The sequence below is a fragment of the Carya illinoinensis genome, chromosome 4, assembly GCF_018687715.1.
Source record: "Carya illinoinensis cultivar Pawnee chromosome 4, C.illinoinensisPawnee_v1, whole genome shotgun sequence".
Lineage (NCBI taxonomy): Eukaryota > Viridiplantae > Streptophyta > Magnoliopsida > Fagales > Juglandaceae > Carya > Carya illinoinensis.
In genome coordinates this window covers 21,913,952-21,939,351 of record NC_056755.1, presented here as the reverse complement: position 1 = coordinate 21,939,351, position 25,400 = coordinate 21,913,952, and the positions used below count along the sequence as shown (strand labels likewise).

The following is a 25,400-nucleotide window of genomic DNA, read 5'->3' as shown; positions in this document are numbered from 1 at the left end:
AAACTCATCGTGTCAAAATCTCAAACCCTAACATGACTCATTAACATAACGGGTCGTGTCGTGTCAACCCGTTTTGACCCATTAATAAATATTACGAAATATGTTTTTTTTATAAGTAAACAAATAAATTAAGAAAATATTACGAAATAGGTTAATATGACACAATACAACTCATTTTAAACTATTTATGTAAATGGGTTGAATAGGCCCGAAATTAACCTTTTTAACCTGATTAAATTTAGCATAATTTTATATAAATATTAAAATTACAATATCTATAAAAATTATAAAACTAATTATAAGTCCAAAACTACAATCCAAATAATAAAAATATCGAAATTGAAATTCTAACAATTTTATTTTTAGATATAAGGGTATAATTGTAATTTTAACTTTCTTAACGTGTCATAACGGGTTATAACAGGTCAAAAAGGGTTAACCCGTTATCAACCCGTTAAGCAATCGTGTCTTAACGGGTTAACCCGTTTTGACCCGAACCCATTAAGGCTAAACCCTAACCCGCTATTATTGTGTCGTGTTCGTGTTGGGTTAACGGGTCTTGTGACATATTGCCACCCCTAGTAGAAAGACATGAAGCACAAAAAGCATAACATTTCGGAGCTAAGGATAAAATTTTGAATGATGCTTTCTCTTTGAAAAATAAAAAAACAAAATTAAATAAATTTATTTTTATTTTTATATTACATTTTTATTTAAAAATAACATCTATAGTTTTGTAAAGTGAAATTATTGATTAAGATTTTATACCATATTTTCAATTGATAACTAACTTTATTAGAAAATTTTTAATTTAGAAAGGATTTTATCAAATCTAGTCTCTTAGGACCTGTTAAGAATACAACTCGTCTTAGATATTCTCAACTATTTTCAAATTTAATTTTTCTTTCTCATTTCACAAAATTCAATAAAACTTCTTAATTCAAACTATTTTATTACTATTCACATATATTTTAAAATATTCTTGATATCCAAACAAGCCCTAAAAGTAATTATAATTATTATTGTCAATAACATTTTATGAAGAACCTATACATTTAGTTCTGCTTGGTAAGTGAGATAAAAATTTTGAATTTAAAATGAAATATTAAAATATTATATTTTAATATTATTATTGTTTTGAGATTTGAAAAAATTTAAAAAAAGTTGAATTATTTATTATATTTTGTATGGAGATTTGGAAAAGTTATAATGATGAGATGAAAATTTTAAATTTGAGATGAAAATTTTTTATCACCAAACCATACCCGAAAAAAGTGAGCCATTACCTCTTCAGAAAATTTATACAAAAAATTTAGAAACATTCAAAAATTAGATTTTGTTATTTATAATTTTTATATTATATATTAAATTTCTAATGATAAAAGAGAAATTTATTCTTAAAATGAAAATAATTGAAATAATTATTATGTGAAATACTTTTAAAATTAACAATGATGTAATTAAATAAATTTTTTAATTATTATTATTTTTAGACATTCTTCCATTGCGACTTAGGCAATTGCTTAACTTGCCTATGGGTATAATCGGTCAGGTTCGATCCTATTTTAGATAAAATTTAGGACCAAACCGGTATGTATTAATTTTATATTTTTTAAAACCGATTACGTACCGGTTACTCTTCTAAATCGGTATTTCGATTTTACCCGTTTCCGATCCGGTTCTTTTCAATTTTACTGGTTTTAATGTACTATATAATATATATATAATATAGTATATTATAGTGTATAATATTATAGTGATAATATATTATAATATATATTATAATTATATTATAGACTATAATGATATATTATAATATATTATATAATGATATATTATATACGATATATTATAGTATATTATAATATATAGTGATATAATATTAGTATAACTATTAATACAATAAACAAAATAATATAAGATTTTAAAATTTAATATTATATTAATTAGTAATTTATTATATAATATAAAACTATTTTATATATAATTATATATTATAAAAAAATATTATATACAATATAAAAAATTAAAATATATATATATCGATCCGATCTGGTCTGATTTTAAAAAAAATTAAAATTAAATCGATTTTAACCTATTTTAAAAAAAAAAAAATTAAAGTCGATACCGAACCGAACTTGATGCCCAGTCCGGTCCGATTTACTGATTTCTCGATTTTGTTTTACACCCCTAAACTTGTTTGATGGAATAGCTGCCCTGCCTGCAGATAACACCCTGATATTTTTTCCACCTGACTTCTCTCAAACTACCACCATTGGCACCTAAATTGCAAGCTCCTTATCATTATCACCTGCAACCAATGGCACTTCTGAACTATATCTCAGTGACCTCCACAACCACACCCATCTCTCAGGACCCTCCAACCCCAGCTGTGCCTGACCAAAGACAGACCAAGATCCTCCTGCCCAAGAAGAAGCCCCTCAAATGGTCCACTGGGGTGGCTCCGGGCGACTACGGTGGCCCACCGACCACTTCAAAGCTTAGAAAATATTGGGGAGGTGAAAAGGACCCCTTGAGCTCTGATGATTTTATGTGGAACAAAGACTTCATGGGTCGGTTTCAAAAATTGATTCAGAACCCTGACGCGTCCATTGAAGACACTCCAATCAAGGTTTTTGTTTTTGTTATTTTTTTCTCGTATTTTCCTTCGCTCTTGGTTATTGGGCATCTGGGTTTCCTCAAATGTTTTTGGTATGTTTATTCATTTAATTTTTTGATTTCCTTGTTGAATTTGAGTCTGGAGTATTATAGTATTTGGCTGATTGAAGACGAATGAATTCATATGTTTCACCAAAATTAATTAGTTTTGTTCCTTGGGTAATTAATTTATGTACATGAAGTCTAAGCTTCGAATACTCTTAGGTGTAAACAATTTCTAGTGCCATTAGACTGGGAAACTTTCCCTTGAATTAAATAATGTGCACCTGCAGAAACTTCTCGCTGAGGGCATGTGCACTCTAGGATTAGTCGGAGCTTTGTTCTTAGACACCCAGCGCCAATCAAAAAAATTAATTTCTTTACATGGAGGCTTTATTTGATTTCAAAACTATGAGTTCTTCTTAGTTTGGTACTCAATGTTGAAATATGTTGTTACTTTGAAAAAAAATTTTAGTTTGGTTGATGAGAAACTAGAGGAAAAGAAAGGGAAAATTCAAATATCTTGTTATTCATTGGCTCCGTACCCTGCAGAATGAGGTTGATTTTACCTAGTTTTGTACAATTTTGTTGACTAGTTTTGTACAATTGATGGCCTTAGTTAAAAATTATCTTTGGATTTAATAACCAGGCTATCTTAGTTAAGATTCTTTTCATCTGTTGTCTTAGCAACCAAACAGGAGTTTCTGTGAATGATTTCAAATGGATTTTGCATTAATGAAAGAATTCTCTTGCATAAACAGGAAAAGCCATCAGGGTTTCTAAGCTTAAATAGAGTCATGAGCCTTGAGAGGTTTGTTATCTACTTATCACTAATGGAATTAATCCAGGCCCTTGTTTTTTATTATTAAATTGTACTTATTAATTGAGATGTGTTTGAATTATGGGCATATACAGTTTGGAAGTTGATTTGAGCAAAGAACTCACAGCTCCCTCAAGGCCTAGGTTTGAAGAGAGAGTTGATGCTACAGCTCAAGTATGATAAATGTCTAGAAAATTTTTTGAGTTATTTATAAAGGTTAGTGTTTTATTTATAATTACTTTTCACAGAGTGATGGCAGCAAGTCAACCAAATGGAAACCGGCACCAACCCGGCGTGAACAAGAGAAATGGGATAGGGCCACCAAGGCTGCAACTGGAGGCAGTGTAAGTCAACTTTCACATAATGGTTTTATATTCGAAGAACTACCATTCTTATCGTTTCATCAAAATCTCTGATTTTAAGCTAATTCTTCTTATTTGAAGAGTACTTTAGCTTTTGGTGGAAAAATAGAGTTTAGTAGTTGGTCTAGAAAGTATTTTTTTTAATGAATTTATTTGACCAAGTATTTCTGGGAGGATGCTTCTTATATTTGAAGATCTGATTTAATATCATCCTGTAGGAAGTGATGTTTCGGGAATTAAGACGGCCTCGCGGAGACCCGGAAGTTTTGGCGGCTCAGTCAAGAGAGCTGTATTTTAAGGTACAGAATTGCAGAATGTTGGTCTGTCACACCATTTTGCCTTTGTCAACATATGCGTATTTGTGTTTGTTTTCTTTAAAGATTCATGATTTTCTTCCTGATACTCGTCTGGGTTTGCTTCTGCAGTTAAAGAACAGGTTACAAGTTCTCACTCTGGGTATAGGTGGTGTTGGTTTAGTCTCCGCTTATGTTTCGTATTCCCCTGAAATTGCAGCTAGGTATGCAAATTAGGTACTTTTTTCTTTTAAATTTAAATATCTTGTTTTATTAGTTTTTAATTTGCATACCCATTAAAGTTAACTGTAGCTCTGACTATTTACAACTCTAAACTACAGTTTACAAAGCCATTTTCATTGTATTAAATAATTTGAGATGGTATATCGCAGTTTACGTTAGGCACTTACAAGTTACTTATCTGCGAGTGCACTAAAAACCATATAAATATGTTCCTTACTTTTGGAGTATCCTAAATATTACTCTCTTAACATTTGAAGTTCATTAATTTCATGTATTCAGCTTTGGAGCTGGGTTTATTGGTTCTTTGGTCTATATCCGTATGCTGGGGAGCAGTGTGGACTCAATGGCAGATGGAGCAAAGGGGGTTATCAAGTATGTACAAATCGCTTCTTGACAATCCAGACGTTAACTTTTTTTTCTTTATAATTGTCTTGTTATCATCACATTCCTATAATTGGTATTGTAAATCCACTTGATCTTTATGCTAAAATTTAATTGATAGTTTGAGTTCCTTAGTTTTCAATGTGCATTCTTTGATTCAACTTACTCCACCACAAGCTATTTTCAATCTTTTTGGGGACTGAGTTGGGTGATGCCTAGAAACGTGGTAGAGTTTTTAGCATGCTAGAAGGGTCAGTTTGAGCGCTAGCACAGTGAGACAATTTCGAATATAATTCTGATTTGCTTGATGTGGTGCATATGGAGGGAAAGAAATGGCTGAAGTTTTAAAGAAACCAAAAGGAACATTGATTTCCAATTCACTCTACTATTGGATGAGAGCCAACCTCTCTCTCTCTCTCTCTCTCTCTCTCTCTCTCTCTCTAGCTTTATTTTTCGGGTTTTCTTTCTATTTTCTGTCTCTCACTATGTGCATTTGTTTGTATAGCCCTCCTCAGCAATGCCTTCCTCTTTATTCTTGATCATTAATAAAATTATATTATAAAAAAATGAATTGGTTTTAGGTGTCTTGTGTGGATCTTTACCTATTATGGGTCTTATTTTATGAGCTCTTTGTACCATAATTTTATTTATATTGGGTCTTATCAAGTATATTTGATCTAGAAGTAACATTCCAGAAGAATAGAATTGTAGTGTTAAGTATGAGTCGGGATGATGTCCTTCAATGTGATTGAGAGACGACCATGGGAGGTTTTAGCCAGATCTTATTACTTCATAATTTTTTTAACAAGCGAATTAGTCATATATATTAGTGTGGCTTATTTGATTATTTGCCTTGCTTTTATAAACGTACTTCCTCCCATAATTGAGTTCTTTCCTCTACCTTTGGTATTTGGATTGAAAGCATAGTGCCACTCAGATTTTTTAATTTGATTAAGTTTTGCATGGGCGTGATTTATGCTTGATTCTATATATTGTGGCTTCTGCCGGATTTCAGCTTTTTGTGTATAAGATTGACAATATTCCAAAAGGCATACACTTTTCCTGCACATGGCCAAATGAATAAAATTTAAAAAATGTTTATATGAATTTGAATGATGCAGGCCATGTTTTTACCAGTAGGTATTCTGTGTACTGATGGTCAATTGGAACTCCCATATATTTTAAAAATAGTGCTCTTATATTCATAGATCTATGCATGTCAGTATATATTCTATTTCAAATCCTGAAGCATTATGAAATTGCTTGCTTCGAATCAAATCGTGCTTGTCAACTGGCAAATAGAAAGTGAGAATCATGGTTTTGGGGTTGAATGGTACCACAGAGAAAAATATTAAAATCGGGGTTGTGCCATTTTGCATTTGTATGAGTAAAACTATGATGCTATGCTATGAGAGTGGGCTTTACTCCAGTAGCACCCATGTTAGAGGTGTAGTTGACATCCATGGATGGTTGGTCATAAGCACTGGAGACCAATTTTGCAAAGATCTAAAGGTTCCCATGTTGAACAGATGAAAGTAGATTTTTTTTTTTTTCTTTGAACTAGTGTTCTTTATATCTTATTGCAGGGGAGCAATTGCGCAGCCAAGGCTTTTGGTTCCTGTTGTATTGGTCATGATCTATAACCGGTGGAATGGGTAAGTACCGTCAGTAGCATCTCTATGGTTCAGCTGTTATTATGAAGCAGATGGACACTGTCTGTAAATCCCAACTTGTCATTCTTGTACTCTTTCCGAACTTACTTCTCCTTTTCTCATCTTGTTTCACATTCTCCATTTTTATTACACTGCACACCCATAAAGGCCTTCGGATCTGGTGTATTGCCATCAAGAATTTCTATTTCCCTGAATCATAGCTCTTGAGATGGAATACTTGTGGATTTGGAGTGATAGCAGTATTTAATTTGCTGTTGGCTCGTGTACCTGATGTAATATGACTTCTTATGGATGACCTCGTTACTAATTATGGGGAACTTTGTAAGCTGATTGCTGTGTACTTTTTACCTTTGGTTTTGTGCCTGACAATCTAGTTTTTGGGTGCAGGATCCTCGTTCCAGAATATGGGTATATGCACTTGGAATTGATACCAATGTTGGTGGGATTCTTCACTTACAAGATTGCAACTTTCGTTCAAGCTGTAGAGGAATCACTTCCTGTTGTTGGGGAAAAAACCGAAGTTTAAGATACATCTCCTCATACATCCTTCTATTTTTCTTGTAGTTCTTCTGATACAACCATTACCTTACCTATCATGCATTAATTGTCTATAATGTTTGTAACAAAAAGTAAAAAATTCAAAAATATTCTTATAATCTTGAGGGATTGTACTCTTTATATTTCAATAAACATTAAAATTTATTGGAAATAATATAAATAGTCAAAGTAAAAAGAGTTAATTTTAAGGTAGAAAGTATTAAGAGGTTAAAAGGCCATAGTGATGGGAAATGTAGAGTCAATAGCTACAATAAAATGATAGAAGAGTTTAGCATTGGCAATGGCTTATGCATCTTCGTATTCATCTTCATATTTGCAATTTCCTCAAATTGGTCTATATTGGATTATGCATTTTTAAAATTTTGCATAGTTATGAACAATATTTTTTCATATTCCCTCGAGAAATACTGTTTACTCAACAAACATTATTTTATTTTATTTTCTCTCCTACTCTCTCTCAACAGCAACGCAAACAAAGAAACTAAAGAGGACCGAACGGGATTGTTATTGCTTATTTAAAGCATGCCAAGAAAAGATAATTTGATAATTGCTTATTTGAAGCATATCAAGAAAAAATAATTTTGGGTAAAAACTAAAAAATAATAAAATAATATGCATAATCTAACGTGAGTGTTTCTTGATATGCAAAATCAATTTTCAAAAGATGTAATTTTACATATGCATATAGAAAAACCAATGCTAGTAAAGTGGTGGAAAAATCAAAGAGACAAGTAATAAGAAATCAATAACTACTATAGTGTATTCTTTTTTTCTCCATTGAAGTGGTACTTATAAATGATATGAAACCTTTCTGGCATCAATTTTCTGTCAAAAAATTTTGATGCTAAAAAATTGGTCATTGGACTTGGATCACTATAGTTAAGAAGAACAACCCTATATAAGATGACAGTGAAATAAAAAATGACACCTTAAATAGAAGACCAAGACCTAAAAAGAAATAAGTTGAAGTGTCACATTGATTGATAAGGGTAGGTGGAGCTAGTCAATAAGATTTTACATTGTTTGGAAAAAAGAAATTCTTAGGCCCCGTTTGTATACTTAGAATATCTCAGTATATCTGTAAAGAAAAATTTTATACACCATACTATTATCTTATTTTCATCTCATTAAGTAAGATATGATATATTTATTACTATTGAATGATCATTTATTACATGCTTCTTTATCATCCCATAGTAATGAATGTGTCACATCTTACTTAGTAAGATGAAAATAGGATGAGAGTATGGCGTATAGCATTACTCATATGTGAATAGTGATGAAATGATTTGAATTAAGATGTTTTATTAAGTTTTGAAAAATGAGAGAAAAAAATGTTGAATAAAAATATTATAAAATCAAAAAATTGTTTGAATATAACTTTTTAATATTATTTTATTTTTGAAATTTAAAAAAGTAGTATTATTTTTTGTGTTTTGTTTGGAGTTTGGAAAGTTGTAATGATTAAGTAATGATTGTATGAAAAAGTTGAAGATTTGAAATTAAAATTGAAAGTTTTTTTTATATTTTAGTGATATTTGGGAAGGAAATATATGAGAATATTTGAGAAAAGTTGTATTGTTAAAAAGACCATTACTCTTTATGGTTCGAATTGTATCATTGACTAATCTTTTTATTATTTAGGCTCAGATGTTACTTGGGCTACCCTTTGGGCATTACAGTTAGTATTAAAGTTTATCCTACCTAGAGAAATGTAGGACTTGAGCCATACAATTTATGACAGACTGGCCCGATAAGGATGTTGGTGGTTTAAGCGGGCAGTTGAATAGTTATTAGTTGTGATAACCTAGAAACTAAATGGTTTTAAGGTAAAATCAAACTAAGAAAATAAAAAGTGATAAATGATGGAAAGTGCAAGAGACAGCTAATAAAATGGTAATAAAGGATAAAAGTTGATGGAAAATGCAAGAGAATGAAGGGAAACTGTGAAAGAGACATCTAGTGAAACAGTAGTGCTACGTACCCCCAGGGAATAACCCAGCCGCGGCCCCGGGGCTGACGTGGCGATGAAAATATTAATAAAATAATAATAATAATTATTTAAAAAGAAGAAGAAAAAAAAAAAAGAGGGAAAGTTACGGAAAAAGGTAAACGGGAGGGGGGGGGGGGAAATTGATTTCAGTACAACATATGAAGCTCAAAACTCGCGTTGAACTGAGGGAAACTCGCGCATAGCCTATACGTGGAAGCTGCAATCTCGGCAAGCAGCTTGAACTGACATTTTATCTTGTTCTTCATCTGCATTTGTGGGTAAGAAAATATTTTTAACTGGATTTTTATGTTGTTCTTTCATCTGCATTTGTGGGTTCAGTATGTTGGTTTGTAACTGAGTTTTTAGTTGGGTTTTTAGCTCGATTTTTAGCTTGTTCTTCATCTGCATTTGTGGATAGAGCAGCGTCTTTTTAACTGGGTTTTTATGTTGTTCTTTCATCTGCATTTGTGGGTTCAGTACGTTGGTTTGAACTGAGTTTTTAGCTGGTCTTTAGCTGGGTTTTTAGGTTGTTCTTCATCTGCATTTGTGGGTAGAGCAGCGTGTTTTAACTGGATTTGTATGTTGATCTTTCAACTGCCAATGAAAATAAGAGAATGATTTTTGCAGTAATTTTTCTTTGTTCCGGGTTTGATATGGGTTTCTCATTTGTTTGTTTGTTTTCCCCTTTCTTTTTTTTTTGGGTATTTTTTATTGCTTTTGCTGTCATTTGATGACCAATTTCTCATGCCAAAACACTCTCTTTGTACATGCAAATGCTGGCTTTAATTTCTGTGCTATGGAAAAGATGTATGAATATTGACAATTTGTTTTGGAGGCACTCCCCTGGTATTTTTTAATTTTTAAAAGTGTTTAAAGATGTTTGAAAAGTATTTAAAATAAATTAAAAACTCAAAAAGTGCATTTGCACTTATCGGTAAATGACATCCCTTTTTGGATGCCCATGCCTATTTTCATTTTTGGAATGCCAAGAACTAATGTTTGGCATTACTCCAGGCAAAGATTAATGGAGTTAAGGGACGGTAGAGGTTAGCCTTTAAGACCAGTTGTTAGTTACTAAATGGTGACTAATTAAAATGAATCCTCATTTCTATATTAATGATGATATTTAGTTCTTTGGAAAGTACTTTCAAAGACAGATTCTTTGTGAAAAAACATCTAGGTTGTGGGGATTTTGATTGTCTCTAGTGTATCTATGTGGTACACTCAAGCACCATATAAAGACGAACTAAGATCAATTGGAGATTTGTACGTTGGATTTACTTATGGAATAACTACAAAATATTTTTTAGGAGATGTAACATTGATATAGGAGCTAGATTTGTTGTTCCTAGCGAGATAAAGCCTCTGTTTTGTTCATGATATAAGCATGACTATTTTTTGTTGATGTGTATATTTATTGAAAGCTAGGCACTACTCATATTTCCGCTTATATTTGATGCCCATGCGTTTCAGCCTCTCTTTGTTGAGGAGAATGATATATCACCACGTATTTTTTTTACGTGTGAGATTTCTGATCATGCATATTTTTCCTAATCTCAATATTGTGTGTTAAAACTTGAGTACACGGCCTTTTAGATTTAAGGCAATTAATTTTTGGAGTTCCACATGTTCATGGTCATTTTAACATTGTCACATCTCTTTATGGTCAGTATTTATTTTTTGCTACTTCCATAAACATGTACTATGAAAATATCGGATTATGGACTGAAAATAGTAATTGAGGTTGTTACTTGTAGTTGCAATTAAAAAGTATTTCAGATTTGAAAGTTATGTTGAATTAATTAATTGGTGCCAGTTCTATTATATTTTACGGGCATGGGAAACGAGAATGAACAGCCAACTCCGCAGACATTATCTAGCTCAAATCCCCCATCCGAGGTATGTATGTTATATAATAGAAAAAAGCAATTACGTTGGTACTGTTGATAAATTTTTTCCAAAATACACCTAAAACTTTATCTAATAACCCTGTTAGGCCATACCATCAATTAGTCAAAACATTCCAAATTACATGCCTGGTTACTTTGGACCAGTGCCTACGTGGTCACCAACTTTTCTACCATATCCGGGTGGTAATCAATTTGTGACCAACATACAGGTACTGATAAGAGTTTAATCTGGATTTATTCTTAATACGTTGGCTTTTTTTCAACATATTAAAAAATAATTCGTCGCTTAATTGCAGCATTTTAATTAATGCCTTTTATAATTTTTTGCAGAATGCTGGTTACTCATTTCAACATATCATGGAACATCCAACTCCTATCAGCACAAGCTCTACCACGAGCTTAGTAGTTGGTTCAAATCCGGATAATAAAACTGATGGGGGGGGGGGAATCTGAACAGCCTTCTGGATCTGGTAGTGGTGAGAAATCTCAGAATGTCCAAGTGGGAGATGATGATTCGATTGAGGAGCCAAAAACGGGAATGGAGTTTAATTCCTTTGAAGAGCTATTAAGTTATTATAAGGAATATGGTAAAAAATGCGGCTTTGGTGTGATGACAAAACGGACTGAGAGGGAAGAAGATAACTCTGTTAGATACGTCACTCTTTTCGTGTGCCCGTGGTGGGAAGGCCCGGAATAGGACGTTGAATATTGCTAAACCACGTTCGACAGGAAAGACGGAATGTAAGGCAAAGATTAATGCCTTAAGGCAAGATGGAGTGCTTCGGTTGACGACAGTACATAATATCCATAACCATGGCCTCAGTCCAAAGAAATCCCGCTTCTTTCGGTGTAATAGAGAAGTAAGTGATGCCGTAAAAAGGGTCCTAGATACAAATGATCAGGCTGGCATCCGAGCGAATAAGAGTTACGGATCTCTCGTTGTTGGCGCGGGTGGATTCGAGAATCTCCCATTTTTGGAAAAGGATTGTCGTAATTATATAGACAAGGCAAGACATCTACGACTTGGCGCCGGTGGTGCTGGAGCGCTCCGACAGTATTTTTTGCGGATGCAATACAAAAATCCTGGGTTCTTTTATATGATGGATATAGATGATGACGGGAGGTTAAAGAACGTCTTTTGGGCAGATCCCCGTAGTAGAGCAGCGTACCAATATTTTGGTGATGTGGTCACATTTGACACCACATACCTAACGAATCGATATGTGATGCCTTTTGCACCATTTGTTGGTGTAAACCACCATGGACAATCAATTTTGTTGGGAGCAGGGTTGATTTCTAGCGAGGATACCGAGACTTTTGCGTGGTTATTCGAGACATGGTTGCAATGCATGGATGGTAACGCTCCGAAGGCTATTATCACTGATCAGGATAGAGCGATGAAAAATGCAATCGCAATTGTCTTTCCAAATACCCGGCATCGTTTTTGTCTTTGGCATATACTGAAGAAAGTTCCAGAAAAGCTTGGTTCATATGGTTCGTACAAAACGGGAATGAAAAATGCATTGATGAAATGTGTATATGACAGCCAACAGCCAGATGAGTTTGAGAAATGTTGGGATGAGTTGCTTACCACTTACAACTTGCATGAGAATGCGTGGTTGCATAGCCTATACGTTGAGCGTCAACATTGGGTGCCGGCTTTTTTGAAGGCATGTTTCTGGGCTGGAATGAGTACCACGCAGCGAAGCGAGAGTATGAATGCATTCTTTGACGGTTATGTACATTCTAGGACAAACTTAAAGGAGTTTGTCGACCAATTTGATAACGCGTTGAAGAAAAAGATTGAGAATGAAAATCTCGCGGACTTTCAGTCATTTAATGTCACTATCCCCTGCATATCTAGATCTCCGATTGAAAAGAGGTTCCAAGAGTTGTACACGATTGCTAAGTTCAAAGAAGTTCAGCAGCAAGTCAACGGTATCATTGACTTGAATCCGAAGTTACATAATTTTGTTGGTGCCGTAAAGACATATATGGTTGACGATGAAGTTTGTTTGGAAGATTTCACTAAGTTGGTTAAATATTTTGTGGACTTTAGTGAGATTGATGCAGTTGCAACGTGCTCTTGTGGATTATTTGAGATGAGGGGGATATTGTGTCGGCACATTTTGGTCGTGTTCAGGTGTAACGATATTAAATATTTGCCGGAAATGTACATTTTAGATCGATGGAGAAAGGATATTAAAAGGCGATACACTTTACTTAAAAGTAGCTATGACAAAGGGGAATAACGACTAGATTCTAATAGATATTCAAGTCTGTTAAGTACCTGTTATCAGATGATTACCCATGCAGCGGGTTCGAGTAAGCATACTGAGGATGCGAGAGCTAAGTTACTCGCAATGATTGAGCTTTATCGTGCGAATGAAGAACCCCCATCGATGACTCAAGTTGGTTCCAATGTTGATAGTACGGCAAATGCCACTACGGTCGGTGGTGCTGGGGAAGTACACAGTCCACGTGTGGTTAAAGGAAAAGGCAGACCTCCATCTCTAAGAAGAGCATCCAGGATAGAGATAGAAATACGGAAAGCCAAAGCAAAGACAAAGAAAGCACCAGCAAAGGGGAAGCGTAAAGATGTGCATATATACACCTATTAACTCCAATTAGAATTTCTTTTACCAACTCCTATCGTATTAAAATATTTTTTGATGTCTCAACATTTTTAGCGAGGAGGAGGAGACACCCACGTCACGGAAAGAGAAGATACGCCAGCTGTGGAAGTATGTCGGAATTTGTTTGGCCCATCTCTGATGGATGTGTCTAACAAGCAGGTATGTTGACATTTTTACGTTATTATGGGTTCGATATTAATTATTTGGCTTTAGCATATTGAGTTGATGTGTCAACAGCCAATTGGAGAAAGCGAAAGCGGTGCACCAACCGTCATTATTGGAACTCAGCCTCAAGAAATAATGATGCAGAGTCAGGAAAGCGTAAGTGATCTTAACTCATTTGCAATGTTTAATACTAATCTCTATACCAGATTATATTAAAACATTAATATAATATTTAAATATATTAATGTTTAATATATTTAATAAGCGTAAGTGATTTGTGGTATTATTTAATAAGCGTAAGTGACCACAAATATATTAATGTTTAATACCCCATTAATATATTTGTTGTTTAATATTTACAGATGCAAATTGGCATGGATGGCTCACAACCTTTGCAATGATAGGTTTATTGGTGTTTTAGAAATCTCAGGAATTTGTGGTATTATCTTAACTGTTGGGTTGTATTGGGAAAGAATTGTCAACTATTGAGCTTTATTGTGTGTATTTCATTTTCGGAATTGTTGGGAAGAACTTGCACAATTTGTAGGATTGTTAAAATATACAGGTATTTAGATGGGTTTTAGGTTGTGAAATTTGATAAAAATCCGGATATTGAGGTGCTGTAATGCATGTTACGTTCTTGAGGTGTTGGAACTAGAAATCTCAGGTGTTGTGCCTTTGTGAGGTGCTGGAATTCATGAGGGGGATACTGTGAAATTACGCTTCTCAGGTGTTGTGCCTTTGTGAGGTGCTGGAAATTGACTTGAAGAGGAGGAGAAAAGTTTTTGTATTTCCCTGTGTAATATTTGTGAAACAGAGTTATAAAATTTGGAATTGTTCTTCATTCACCTCCGAAGGCTATTTTGTACCAATATTATGCATTGTAAAATAATCATTTGATTAGGTAATAGAGGTAAAACTGCTAAACTACCAGTTTGGATCTCCCAGTTGTGTAATTTAGCTCCCATTAGAATGAGTAGTATTATCATATCAATTTTCTAACTACTTGTAGTTGTAATTGTTTATTATATGCTATGGGCAAACCCGATTACGATATCAAATGAATGGTTGAATGTTGTGACCTTACGCATTTGTAAGTCGGGCAAAAACACAACTGATGGTAATCAATTTTTCACTTGAATAAAAATTGTAAATACATCATTTGCCCTCTGTTAAGTATCAATAAGAGACAACAAGCTGGAATACAGGTGGTTTCATTCCCAATGAATAAATACACCTAAACAGCCTTCAATCCATTTCTCACCAACTTTTAAAAAACACTAAATACAACATTTGATGACAAATACCAAATAAGAGAAGCTGCTCAACTACCAGTTCAATCCCACAAAATAAATACACCAGGTTACAGCCGATTCAACCCATTTCTCACTTGTCAAAAAACACTAAATACAACATTTGCTAATTCTCCAATACCAAAATAAGAGACAAGCTGCTAAATACCAGTCCAATTCCATAAAATAAATACACCTAAACAACAAAATAATACCACAAAATAATACACATGTACAACTTTAATGCCTACACATAGAACTAGTAAGATGAAAGCTAAATTACTTATATAACACTAGGTAACATGCATGTACAAAGGCAAAACAACAATAAATCCGAAGTAGGGAAGCTAAACGCCTTATTTTAGCCTCTTCTGCAGCATGCACCAACTCCCTTTGCATAACCTCCTCGCGATTATTGGATAGTACCATCTCCACCCTCTCAAGGCGATCCACTATCTTACGCAGCTCCATCTCTCTCTTTTCGAGAAGCTCAAGTATTTTCTCAACCTCTTTCTCTTTCTTTAACAGCCCGTTGGCCCTTTCTCGAACTTGTAACTCAGTCACTTCATTACCATCCAACCACTTGAAAAACTTACAATATGGTAAGCCCTAATAAGTCAAAAAAAATATGAGGTGCTGATGAACTGTTCATTATAAAGAAAAGTATATATTGTGAAATTATGTTAGGCTTCTGATTAGTGTAGTTACCTGGGTATTGTATTTTGAACACCCTAAAAAAGGTCGTCTGGGATTTTTGGCAGTGGTTGACCATTTCAAAGTGGCTTCAAGCTCGCAGAAGCACAATGTTTTACCCAAAGTACGTTTGGGAAAAAATGAAGAAGATATTGATGAAGATGATGATGACATTCTAAGATGAACCCCCATAAAATAATTGAATAACAGTTGAATAATGATGGAATAAAATTAAATAGCATTTTGGTTTGAATTAATTACTTCAATTGCCCTGCCCTACACCTAAAATAGAATGCAACATTCAGTTAACCCCCCTAAAGTTACAATCCCTAAGTTCTGACATTGTATTATTCTCATTTTCCCTATAATATCTGCATCTAATAAAAACTAAAGAAATCTAATGCAGTTGGTCAAGCCCAAAAACAGATTGTAAGCATACTGAGATGAATCCACAACCAAAAGATTCATCAAACAAAATAAATAAATAAACCGAATCCAAATTCCACAAAATCTCCAAATCAAGTAATGAACACTTCAAATATCTCCATTTATTTAGAAAAGAAACCAAAAGTCAGTAAACTGGCATGCTAGCAGAACAATTTATGCAAATAATGTAGATAATAATAATTCATACAATGTATGCAAATACTGTATATAAAAAATTTTGGCGTATACATGGGTACTAAGGTATAAATGCCCTATAATTGCCCTGACATATTGTAAAATATGCTTGTTACAACCCAAAGTACAACATGGCAGGCCCATGTTGAATTGCAAATTACTGAAATAAACCAAAACATCAACATTCAAAATCTAATCTAAAAAGACCCAGATCAATTCAACATAGCAATATGATCCAAGCAATCCACCAACCAATCTTACACGCACAACCCTTCATCAGTAAGCCAACCAATCCAGTACTAATAACTTGAAATCTATTTTTTCCTTCAAGTTTCTAATTCAACAAATTCCAAGAAAATATTTGAAACTGAAAAAACATGGAAATTTCCGTATCGCAGATCTAAGAAAAAAAAATTTACACAAAACTAGTGTAATATGTCAGCAACCTAAAATCAGTGTACAGGTCGGTGCAGATCTAAGCATATAACTAGTACAATCGGGGGTTTAGTAGGAAACTTACCATGACGTGGCCGTAGATCTAGACGTAAGGAGACTCGCATGGTGCAATGGGGAAGACGAAGAGAAAGACAAGATCTGGGTACGGGTTCGTTTCGTGGGTTGATGGAGACAGATCGATGGAGAAGACGAAGAGAAAGACCAAATCTGGGTTAGGCTTCGTTTCGTGGGTTGCTGGAGACAGATCGATGGAGAACACGATTTCTAGAAGAAGAAGAAGAAGAAATGTTCGTGAAGATGATTTCTAGGGATGGAGAAGGAGGACAAGAAGAAGAAGACGAAGAAGGAGTTGAGAATAGTGAGATGAGAGGGAGCTGAGAGGGAGCTGAGAGGGAGCATTTGTGGGTTAGGGTTAGGGTTCGGGTGAGACGAGAGGGAAGAGAGAGATGAGAGGGGGGACGAGAGAGAAGCGAGGAAGGGATTTGTGTTTGTGGGAGAAAGCCACGGAGCAAGATTCAAACAAAATGTAAACGGCGTCGTTTACATTTTGTTTGGCCACGTAGGACCCGAGGCCGCACCGGGGACACCCCCCGGTTGCATATAGAGTTTTCCTGGCTAATGAAATGGTGATAAAGGATAGACATTGGCGAAGAGTGCAAAAGAGTCAAAAGACGGGAATGCAGGAGACGGAAAATAAAGTAGTCATAAAGAATGGAAGTGTAAATGATATATTTGTATTATAATTAAAGAATAATTAAAAATTATAATTATAATATATAAATGCTGACGTGGCACAGTATTTTATAAACAGAAAACTTCAACTTTTATTTAGTGTAATAGATAATAGATGTAGTTGTTGTAAATGTATACATGAACTTTGTGAATGACCATTCAAATTCCAATTTTTAAAATTCTATCCCATTCATATATCAACTATCGAGATTCCAAGATTTATGAATGTATCTTATTAATCCATATATCACAATTTCATATTCTTTATCCCCTTATGCCTATAAAAGGGTGCCTTGAAGATTATTTATACAATATAGAAGTGAATGATATTAAGCTCCTGAATAACTAAGTTTATATAATAATATTTCTATTCTCTTGCTACTTCTATTTAATTTCATAAAACATTATCAGCACAAGATTCTAGTCAATTGTTGTGTTCTTTTAATCGTTGGCAAAATATTTGTGTAACATTTTCTGAACCATTGTAATTTCCTCTTTAATAAATATTGATATCTACTTATTGTGATATAAGTCATTCTATAAAATCTTAATATGATCTATGTGATATTATATAGAGTAATGTTAACATATCAATGTAATGAATATTAATCTTGTCTTTTTAGTTTGATTTTAAATATTTTTCTCTTTCTATACTTAGATATTTGTTATAGACCATGTCAAATCTTACAAAACTTAAATTTATTACCCTCGATATTTATAGCAATAATTATTTATCATAGATCTTTAGATACTTATATTTATCTTGATAAATGAACCTTGGAAATACTATTAAGGAATGAAATGGAGCATTCCTAAAACATTGCTCTAAAGCAATAATCTTATTGAAAATTAAGTACCTTACAATAAAAGATCCATTGATTGTATGGGATAATTTAAGTAATACGTGTACCAGGAAACCACGATCCTTCCATAATCTCGTTATAATTTTATGCTCTTGAAATTGCAAGATTATTAGTGAATACAACTCTGCACTTTTAAAAAATAAGTTCATAATTAAAATTGTGTATAGAAAAAGTCACTAATAAGGATATGTTTGAAATAAATCATATAACATATTTGTGCCTTGAATGTGCTCCTGCAGTGACAATGTGTAAAAGTTTACTAAGTATTCTAAACTAATATTTTGTTTACCAGTGGCTGAACAAAACGAGTTTTTAATGAAAAATCATCAGTCTTGTCCAACTGGTTCTACTCCATTCTTTAAAGCAAATGAAATATCATTTCATCATAAAAAAAGGAAACTGTGGTCATGGACATAGACATGATGAAAAAAAAAAAACTATCAAAATCAAGGAGGACATGCTAAAAATTCTTCAAAGAGAAATGCTATATACCATTAGAAGTCGAATCACATTAAGATAAAGCAAGATAAAAACGAAGGTTTGCAGAATAAGTCAATAAAGAAATATGTAGATAAATGTCACAAGTGTAGTATAAAAGGAAATTGATTGACTTATATGTCCCAAAATAAGTCACGTACCTGTCGTATGTCCAAACATTTGGTTGACTTATATCAAGCATCTATAAAAAGGAAAATTGATCCAAATGAATTTTGTCGACTACAATGATCCAAAATATCATCTAATTTATTTTGATAATCCAAATAGGATTGACCTAACTCATCTCGATATTTTTGATTTCTTTGTAAATCTAAATGGAGATAATGATATTTTGATTAGTAATGCATTTGGCCATAACAATTAATCTTCCTTCTTTATTATAATCACATTATGTTCGAGTCGTTATCTTTTAGTACATCTTATTAAAAAAATTATATTAATAAATTTTTATACATAGTTTTGTTTATAATGAGATATGAATTCTATTAATACATTGATCAATTCTAAGACAGTTGTATAACATACAATTCTTACGCATAAAAAATATTTTCAATATATAACTGTAAATAGAGCCAATTTCAATACAATTTATGGGTCATCGAATCTAAATGAAAGCTCTAGAAAGGACAAATCATGTTACAAAAATGGAAAAAATAATAATAACAATAATAATAATAATTTTATTGACGATGCTATGTATTCTTCAAAATTTAGAAGAAATTTAATCAATTTAAAGATATTCATCTTAATGGCCATTATGTTGAAACTACCAATGAAGGAAGTGATGAATATCTTTACGTTACAACAATAAATTTGGGCCAGAAGATCATATTAGAAAAATTGATAACTTTTAATTCTAGGTTATATTATATAATAATAAAAACAATTGAATCACACGTCACATTGCACCAAAAGTGCTCTAATCCAAAGATCTTTATGTTTTAGCATGATCGTCTTGGTCATCTATAATCAATCATGATGCATTGAATAATTGAGAATTCATATGGACATTCCTTAAAGAACCAGTAGATTCTTTTACCAAATGATTATTTATGTGGAGCACATTCTAAAGGAAAGTTAATTATCAGACCATCTCATTTTAAGGTAATTACTAAATTTTCATCATTTTCACAAAGAATTGATGGAAATTTATGTGGACCTATACATCCACCATATGGCGCATTTAGATATTTTATGGTTTTAATAGATGCATCAACCAGATGGTCACATGTGTTTTGACTCTCTACTCAAAATATTGCATTGTACAAGTTTTTATATTACGAGCTCAATTTCTTGATTATTCAATTTGCTTTGTTAAATTGGATGATACAGGAGAATTTACATCTAAAACTTTTGATGATTATTGTATGTCAGTTGAAATTAATGTTGAACATCATGTTACTCATACATATACTCATAATGGTATAGCTGAGTCATTAGTCATTTAACATTTGCAATTAATTGATCGACCATTACTTTTGTAAACAAAGTTACCTGTCTATGCATGGAGATATGTAATTTTGCATGTTGCATCATTGGTTCAAATAAGACCAACTGGCTATAATAACTATTCTCCATTGTAACTTACATTTGGTCAACTACCAAATATTTTTCATTTTTTACTTTGGTTGTGCTGTGTATGTTCTAATTGCACATTCCCAACCCATTAAGATAGGTTCTCAACATAGACTTCCCTTCATCTTCAAATACATTGAACATTTAACTGGAAATATTTTTAAGGCTCATTTTGAAGGTTATCATTTTAATAAAATAGTCTTCCCATCATTAGGGGGAGAAAAGTTGCTAGAAGCACAAAAGCAAATAACATGAAACACTTTGATGCTATTCATCTTGATCATTGTACAAATCAATGTGAACTAGAAGTTCAAATGACTATTCATTTATAAACTATTGCAAATCAATTACCGAATGACTTTATTGACAATAAGAAAATCGTGTAGTCTCTCACATTTCGGCTACTATTACTCCAGCTAAAATCAATGTCTGTGTAGGACAATCACGATGCATCCAAAATTTTTGTATAAAATTCTCCTAAAAAGACTTAAAGTGGAATATCTTGAAGAGTTATATCCTGAAGAGTTATTCCCTAAAGAGGAGAATGTACTTAAAAATAACAAGATTTCGATATATTATGTAAATACAGGATAATTATTTGATAGAAATAAAAAAAAAAATTGACAAAATATTTTTATTTGTTGCTCTAGACATCACCAAAAGTGACAATGAAATTGAACCAAAAACCATCAAAGAATGTAGACGTAGAAATAATTGGTTAGAGTGAAAAAAAAAATGTAATTCATGTAGAATGCACTAGTAAAATGACATGTATTTGGACCTATAGTCCAAACGCTTAAAGGTATGATGCCTGTTAGATATAAGTAGTAGGTATTTGAACATAAACGTAATGAGAAAAATGATATCATAAGATACAAAGCACGACTTATTGCACAAGATTTCTCATATAAACCTGGTATTGATTAAGAAGAAACATATTCTCTTATAGTGGATGTAATTACATTCAGATTGTTTTTTAGCTTGGTAATCACAAAAAGTTCGTATATGCATTTAATGGATATTGTTCCAGCATGTTTATATAGATCATTGGATAATGATATTTAGATGAAAATTCCTAAAAGATATAAAATCTCTTAAACATGTAATTCAAATTCTTGAAGAATTTATTCTATGAAGCTACAAAGATCTTTATATAGATTAAAACATTTCGAATGCATGTGGTACTATTAGAGGACAATCTAATTCCTCTAATTATGACCAAGATATCAGTAATTCTCCACAATTGTAGCAGTTTGTTTTCCTTGTATATTTGTTTCCATATTTGTAATTGTACAGCTACTGTGTATCTTGTCTATAAATGAATATCTTCTCATAGCATATTGGCTTTAGGCATTTCCTTTACATGGTATAAGAGCCAATAGGTCAACCTGTTGCTAGTTTTTTTCTTTTTCCATGGTTGAATCCAACACTTATCTGCTTCCGCTCAATACAATGGTTCACATGGTGACCATCAAACTCACTCCCACAAATTATCTCTTGTGGCATCATCAGTTTGTTCCCTTGCTTCAAAGTCAGGATCTTATGGGCTATTTGGATGGGTCTTTGTCTACACTTGCTGCTCAAGTTCATGTTGGAAATGATCAGGTACAATTGTTTCAATGAATATTTAATAAAAGATTGATTTGAAAATAATCCAATTTGTTGATATGTTTTCATTAAAAAGTCAAATTCTAGATTTGCTATTGTTTCAATATATGTAGATTATTTAAATCTTGTTGGAGTTCCAGAAGAACTCATAAAAGCCTCAAATTATTAAAAAAAAAAAAAACAAGTTTGAAATGAAAGACTTTGGCTTTTCAAATGGAATTCTTGTCCATCAATCAACATATATAGAAAAAGTCTTGAATCACTTTTACATAGATAAAGCTTATCTTTAAGTATTCTAATGATTGTTCGATTACAGATTACAGATGTGAAAAAAGACTCATTTCACCCTCAAGAAGATGGCGACGAAATTCTTGGTCCTAAATGTAATACCCCAATTAAAGGCTCAAGCCACATGGCCTATAATCTAAAAGAACTAGTCAATGATATAATTGAAGCCATATTAGAACATTATAAAGAAAAAGAACTTTTTATTTCCAAACAATAGAGGATTCCATACACAACATATACTTATCACTTATCATAATGGTGTATCACACTGAAGCATCATACCTAAGTACAATTGATGCTTTGATGTATCTTGCAAATTACATACGACCAAATATTATACTTTTAGTTAATTTACCAGCAAGTTACAGCTCTACACCAACTTGAAAGCATTTGAATAGGGTCAAGCATATTCTACACTACCTTCATGGAACAGTTAACATGGAATTGTTCTATTCAAAAGAATCGAATCATCAATTAATTAGTTATGTAGATTTGGGTTACCTTTTCAATCTACATAAAGGAAGACCACAAACAAGATACTTATTCACTTGTGGTGGTATTACTATTTCATGGAAATCTGTCAAGCAAACATTAGTTGCTATTTCTTCCAATCACTCAAAGATTATTACAATTCATGAAATACCATGTATGCATTTGGTTAAAATCAGTAATTCAATACGTTTAAAAAAAAATGTGGTTCACCCACAATCAAAGATAGTCCAACAACATATTGATTGATAACAAGTTCGCATCAAGTCTCCTCTCAAGGTTAGCTCCTGAGCGAAAATAGAGGTGGAGTTCCCAGTTTTTTTTTTTTTTTTTCTCTACAATAGTCAATTTTTACGAAGAAAATTATAAAAGTATAGTCATGCACGGGGGTGAGAACTCCAGAACTGAAGACATAGAGGAGTTATAGAGGAATCTAAAACTAACGGAAGTGGAGGAGGTGGTGTTGGAATTGGAAGAGAGTGGAAATGAAGATATACGCCGGAAAGGAGAGAAGAGCTTGATTGGGAGGGTTTGCTCTGACCGAGTGGTTGGAAAGGATCTGATCAGTAATACGATGGCGAAGATATGAAGGATAAGCAAAAAGGCTTCTTTCCAAGAAGTCGAAAAAAACACCTATGTCATTACTTTCGAGACACATGCTGACTTATATAGAATATTGGAAGGCAAACCTTGGTTTTTTAATAACTCCCTGTTCCTTCTTAGGCTCTACGATGGAGTCATGAGACCTGGGAAAATCGTTTTTGAACACGAAGTCTTCTGGATGCAAATACACAATTTACCTTTGGGTTGTATGTCGGAGGAATGGGGCAACCAAATAGGAAATTCAATTGGAAAGGTGATTGAAGTTGATGTGGAGGAAGACGGCACTGGATGGGGGAAGTTTTTACGGGTTAAAGTGGAGGTACGACTCAGAAAACCGATTACTAGGGGTCGCTTTATAAATGTTCAAGGTGTAAAACACTGGGTTCATTTCAGATATGAAATGCTACCAAAGATATGTTTCCACTGTGGGTGGATTCTCCATGAAGAACAGGGGTGTAATGTGTATCGAGGAGATCACAGAGAAGATGAGGATGCTGGTAAATCACAGTTCGGACCTTGGTTAAGGTTTGAAGGAGCTCCTAGGCGTAGGTTTGGTCAGCAGCGATCCTCAAGTGGAGAGGGGTCGAAAGAAAAAATGAGAAATGGCAGATGGGGAAGGGAAGGAACACCTGAGGGAAGCGTAGCAAAAGGGTGGTCGGCAGAGGCCCTGGAAAAAGGTCAGGCGATCCCTATCCCAGCTCAGGTATAGAAAACTACCGGAACAACTAGAGGCGACAAGATAGACTCTAGCTATTAGGGTTTGGAGTCTGCAGATCTTGAGGATAGTACAGATGTGATGAAAGCATATATCCTCTCTGTTTAGGGGGAAAAGACCGGTCGAAGACTAGGCAGGAAGATTTCAGGCTGGAAGATGAAAGGGAAATTGAAGAAAAAACTGGGCCAGACAAAGAGAACGAGCCTCACGAAACATTGGGCCTAACCTTAAAACAGAAAGGGCCCATCCCACTGGAGTTAGTTATCTCGGATGAAAATGGAGTGGAGGAAGTGTCGAACTCTATGCACAGGCTGTTAATGCAGAGAGATGCATGTAGATGGAAACGGAAGGCCAGAGAGCAGCAAAGGCCAACAACTTCCTCCATCTCCACAAGATCTCAAGGTGTTAAACAAGGTATAGAGGTAAGCCTTTCAAACTCTATCCCTCAAAAGAGAGTTAAGAAACTAGTTTTAGTGGACTTGTTGATTTCAAATAATGAATTCTCGGATAAGGTGGTGGCTGCGAGTCAGCCCCACCAAAAGCAATGAAGATCATAAGTTAGAACTGTCGGGGGCTTGGGAACCCTCGAACAGTTCAAACCCTTCGGTTACTAGTGAAGGAGAAGTTGTCTAATGTGGTTTTCCTTATGGAAACCAAACTAAATTACGTCAGATCAAATGGTATTGCAAAGTCTTTAAATTTTGAAGGGTGTTGTGTAAGTGAGGCAGATGGTAGAAGTGGAGGTCTCATTCTTATGTGGAAACAGAAAGACTTACTTGAGTTAGTTAATTTCTCAAAATACCATTTTAATGCAATGGTAAAAGATACCCTCAGTAATTTCAGATGGTTATTTACATGTTTTTATGGGCACCCGAATACCTCTTTAAGAAAACACACTTGGAGTTTACTTTATTCTTTCAAGCCTGGTGAAGAGGGGTGGGGGGTGATAGGTGATTTTAATGAGATTCTCTATAATGATGAGAAGGTGAGGGGAAATACCAGAAGTGAAAATCTCATGAGAAGTTTCAGAAACGTTTTAGAGGAAGGAAGCCTGTTTGATTTAGGGTGGAAAAGAAACAAGTTCACGTGGTGCAACCATCATGAAGATGAGTCATTCACCAAGGAAAGATTGGACAGAGCTCTAGCTAACCCAAGATGGAAATTAAAGTACTCAAAGGTTTCAGTGGAAACACTTCCAGCTATCTGCTCTGACCATAGCCCAATACTACTTTCTTGTAGTATTGAGAGGTGTTCAGTATCTAGATACCATTTTTC

General features: G+C 33.6%; 2 protein-coding genes across 2 annotated transcripts; both read left to right on the top strand.

Moving 5' to 3' along the window:
- The first annotated feature begins 2,159 nt into the window (after nucleotides 1-2,159).
- LOC122307981 (protein CONSERVED ONLY IN THE GREEN LINEAGE 160, chloroplastic) lies at nucleotides 2,160-7,086 on the top strand. The gene is made up of 9 exons (XM_043121127.1): nucleotides 2,160-2,632; nucleotides 3,420-3,469; nucleotides 3,574-3,652; nucleotides 3,727-3,822; nucleotides 4,059-4,139; nucleotides 4,266-4,357; nucleotides 4,656-4,748; nucleotides 6,344-6,412; nucleotides 6,818-7,086. The coding sequence occupies exons 1-9, from the start codon at nucleotides 2,321-2,323 to the stop codon at nucleotides 6,954-6,956; spliced, it is 1,011 nt and encodes a 336-aa protein (XP_042977061.1). The 5' UTR covers nucleotides 2,160-2,320; the 3' UTR covers nucleotides 6,957-7,086.
- A 4,281-nt stretch (nucleotides 7,087-11,367) lies between these two features.
- Nucleotides 11,368-14,526, top strand: LOC122308161 (protein FAR1-RELATED SEQUENCE 5-like). The gene is made up of 3 exons (XM_043121345.1): nucleotides 11,368-13,686; nucleotides 13,765-13,848; nucleotides 14,055-14,526. Exon 1 carries the CDS (start codon nucleotides 11,959-11,961, stop codon nucleotides 13,141-13,143), a length of 1,185 nt encoding a protein of 394 aa, XP_042977279.1. The 5' UTR covers nucleotides 11,368-11,958; the 3' UTR covers nucleotides 13,144-13,686; nucleotides 13,765-13,848; nucleotides 14,055-14,526.
- Nucleotides 14,527-25,400: the final 10,874 nt, after the last annotated feature.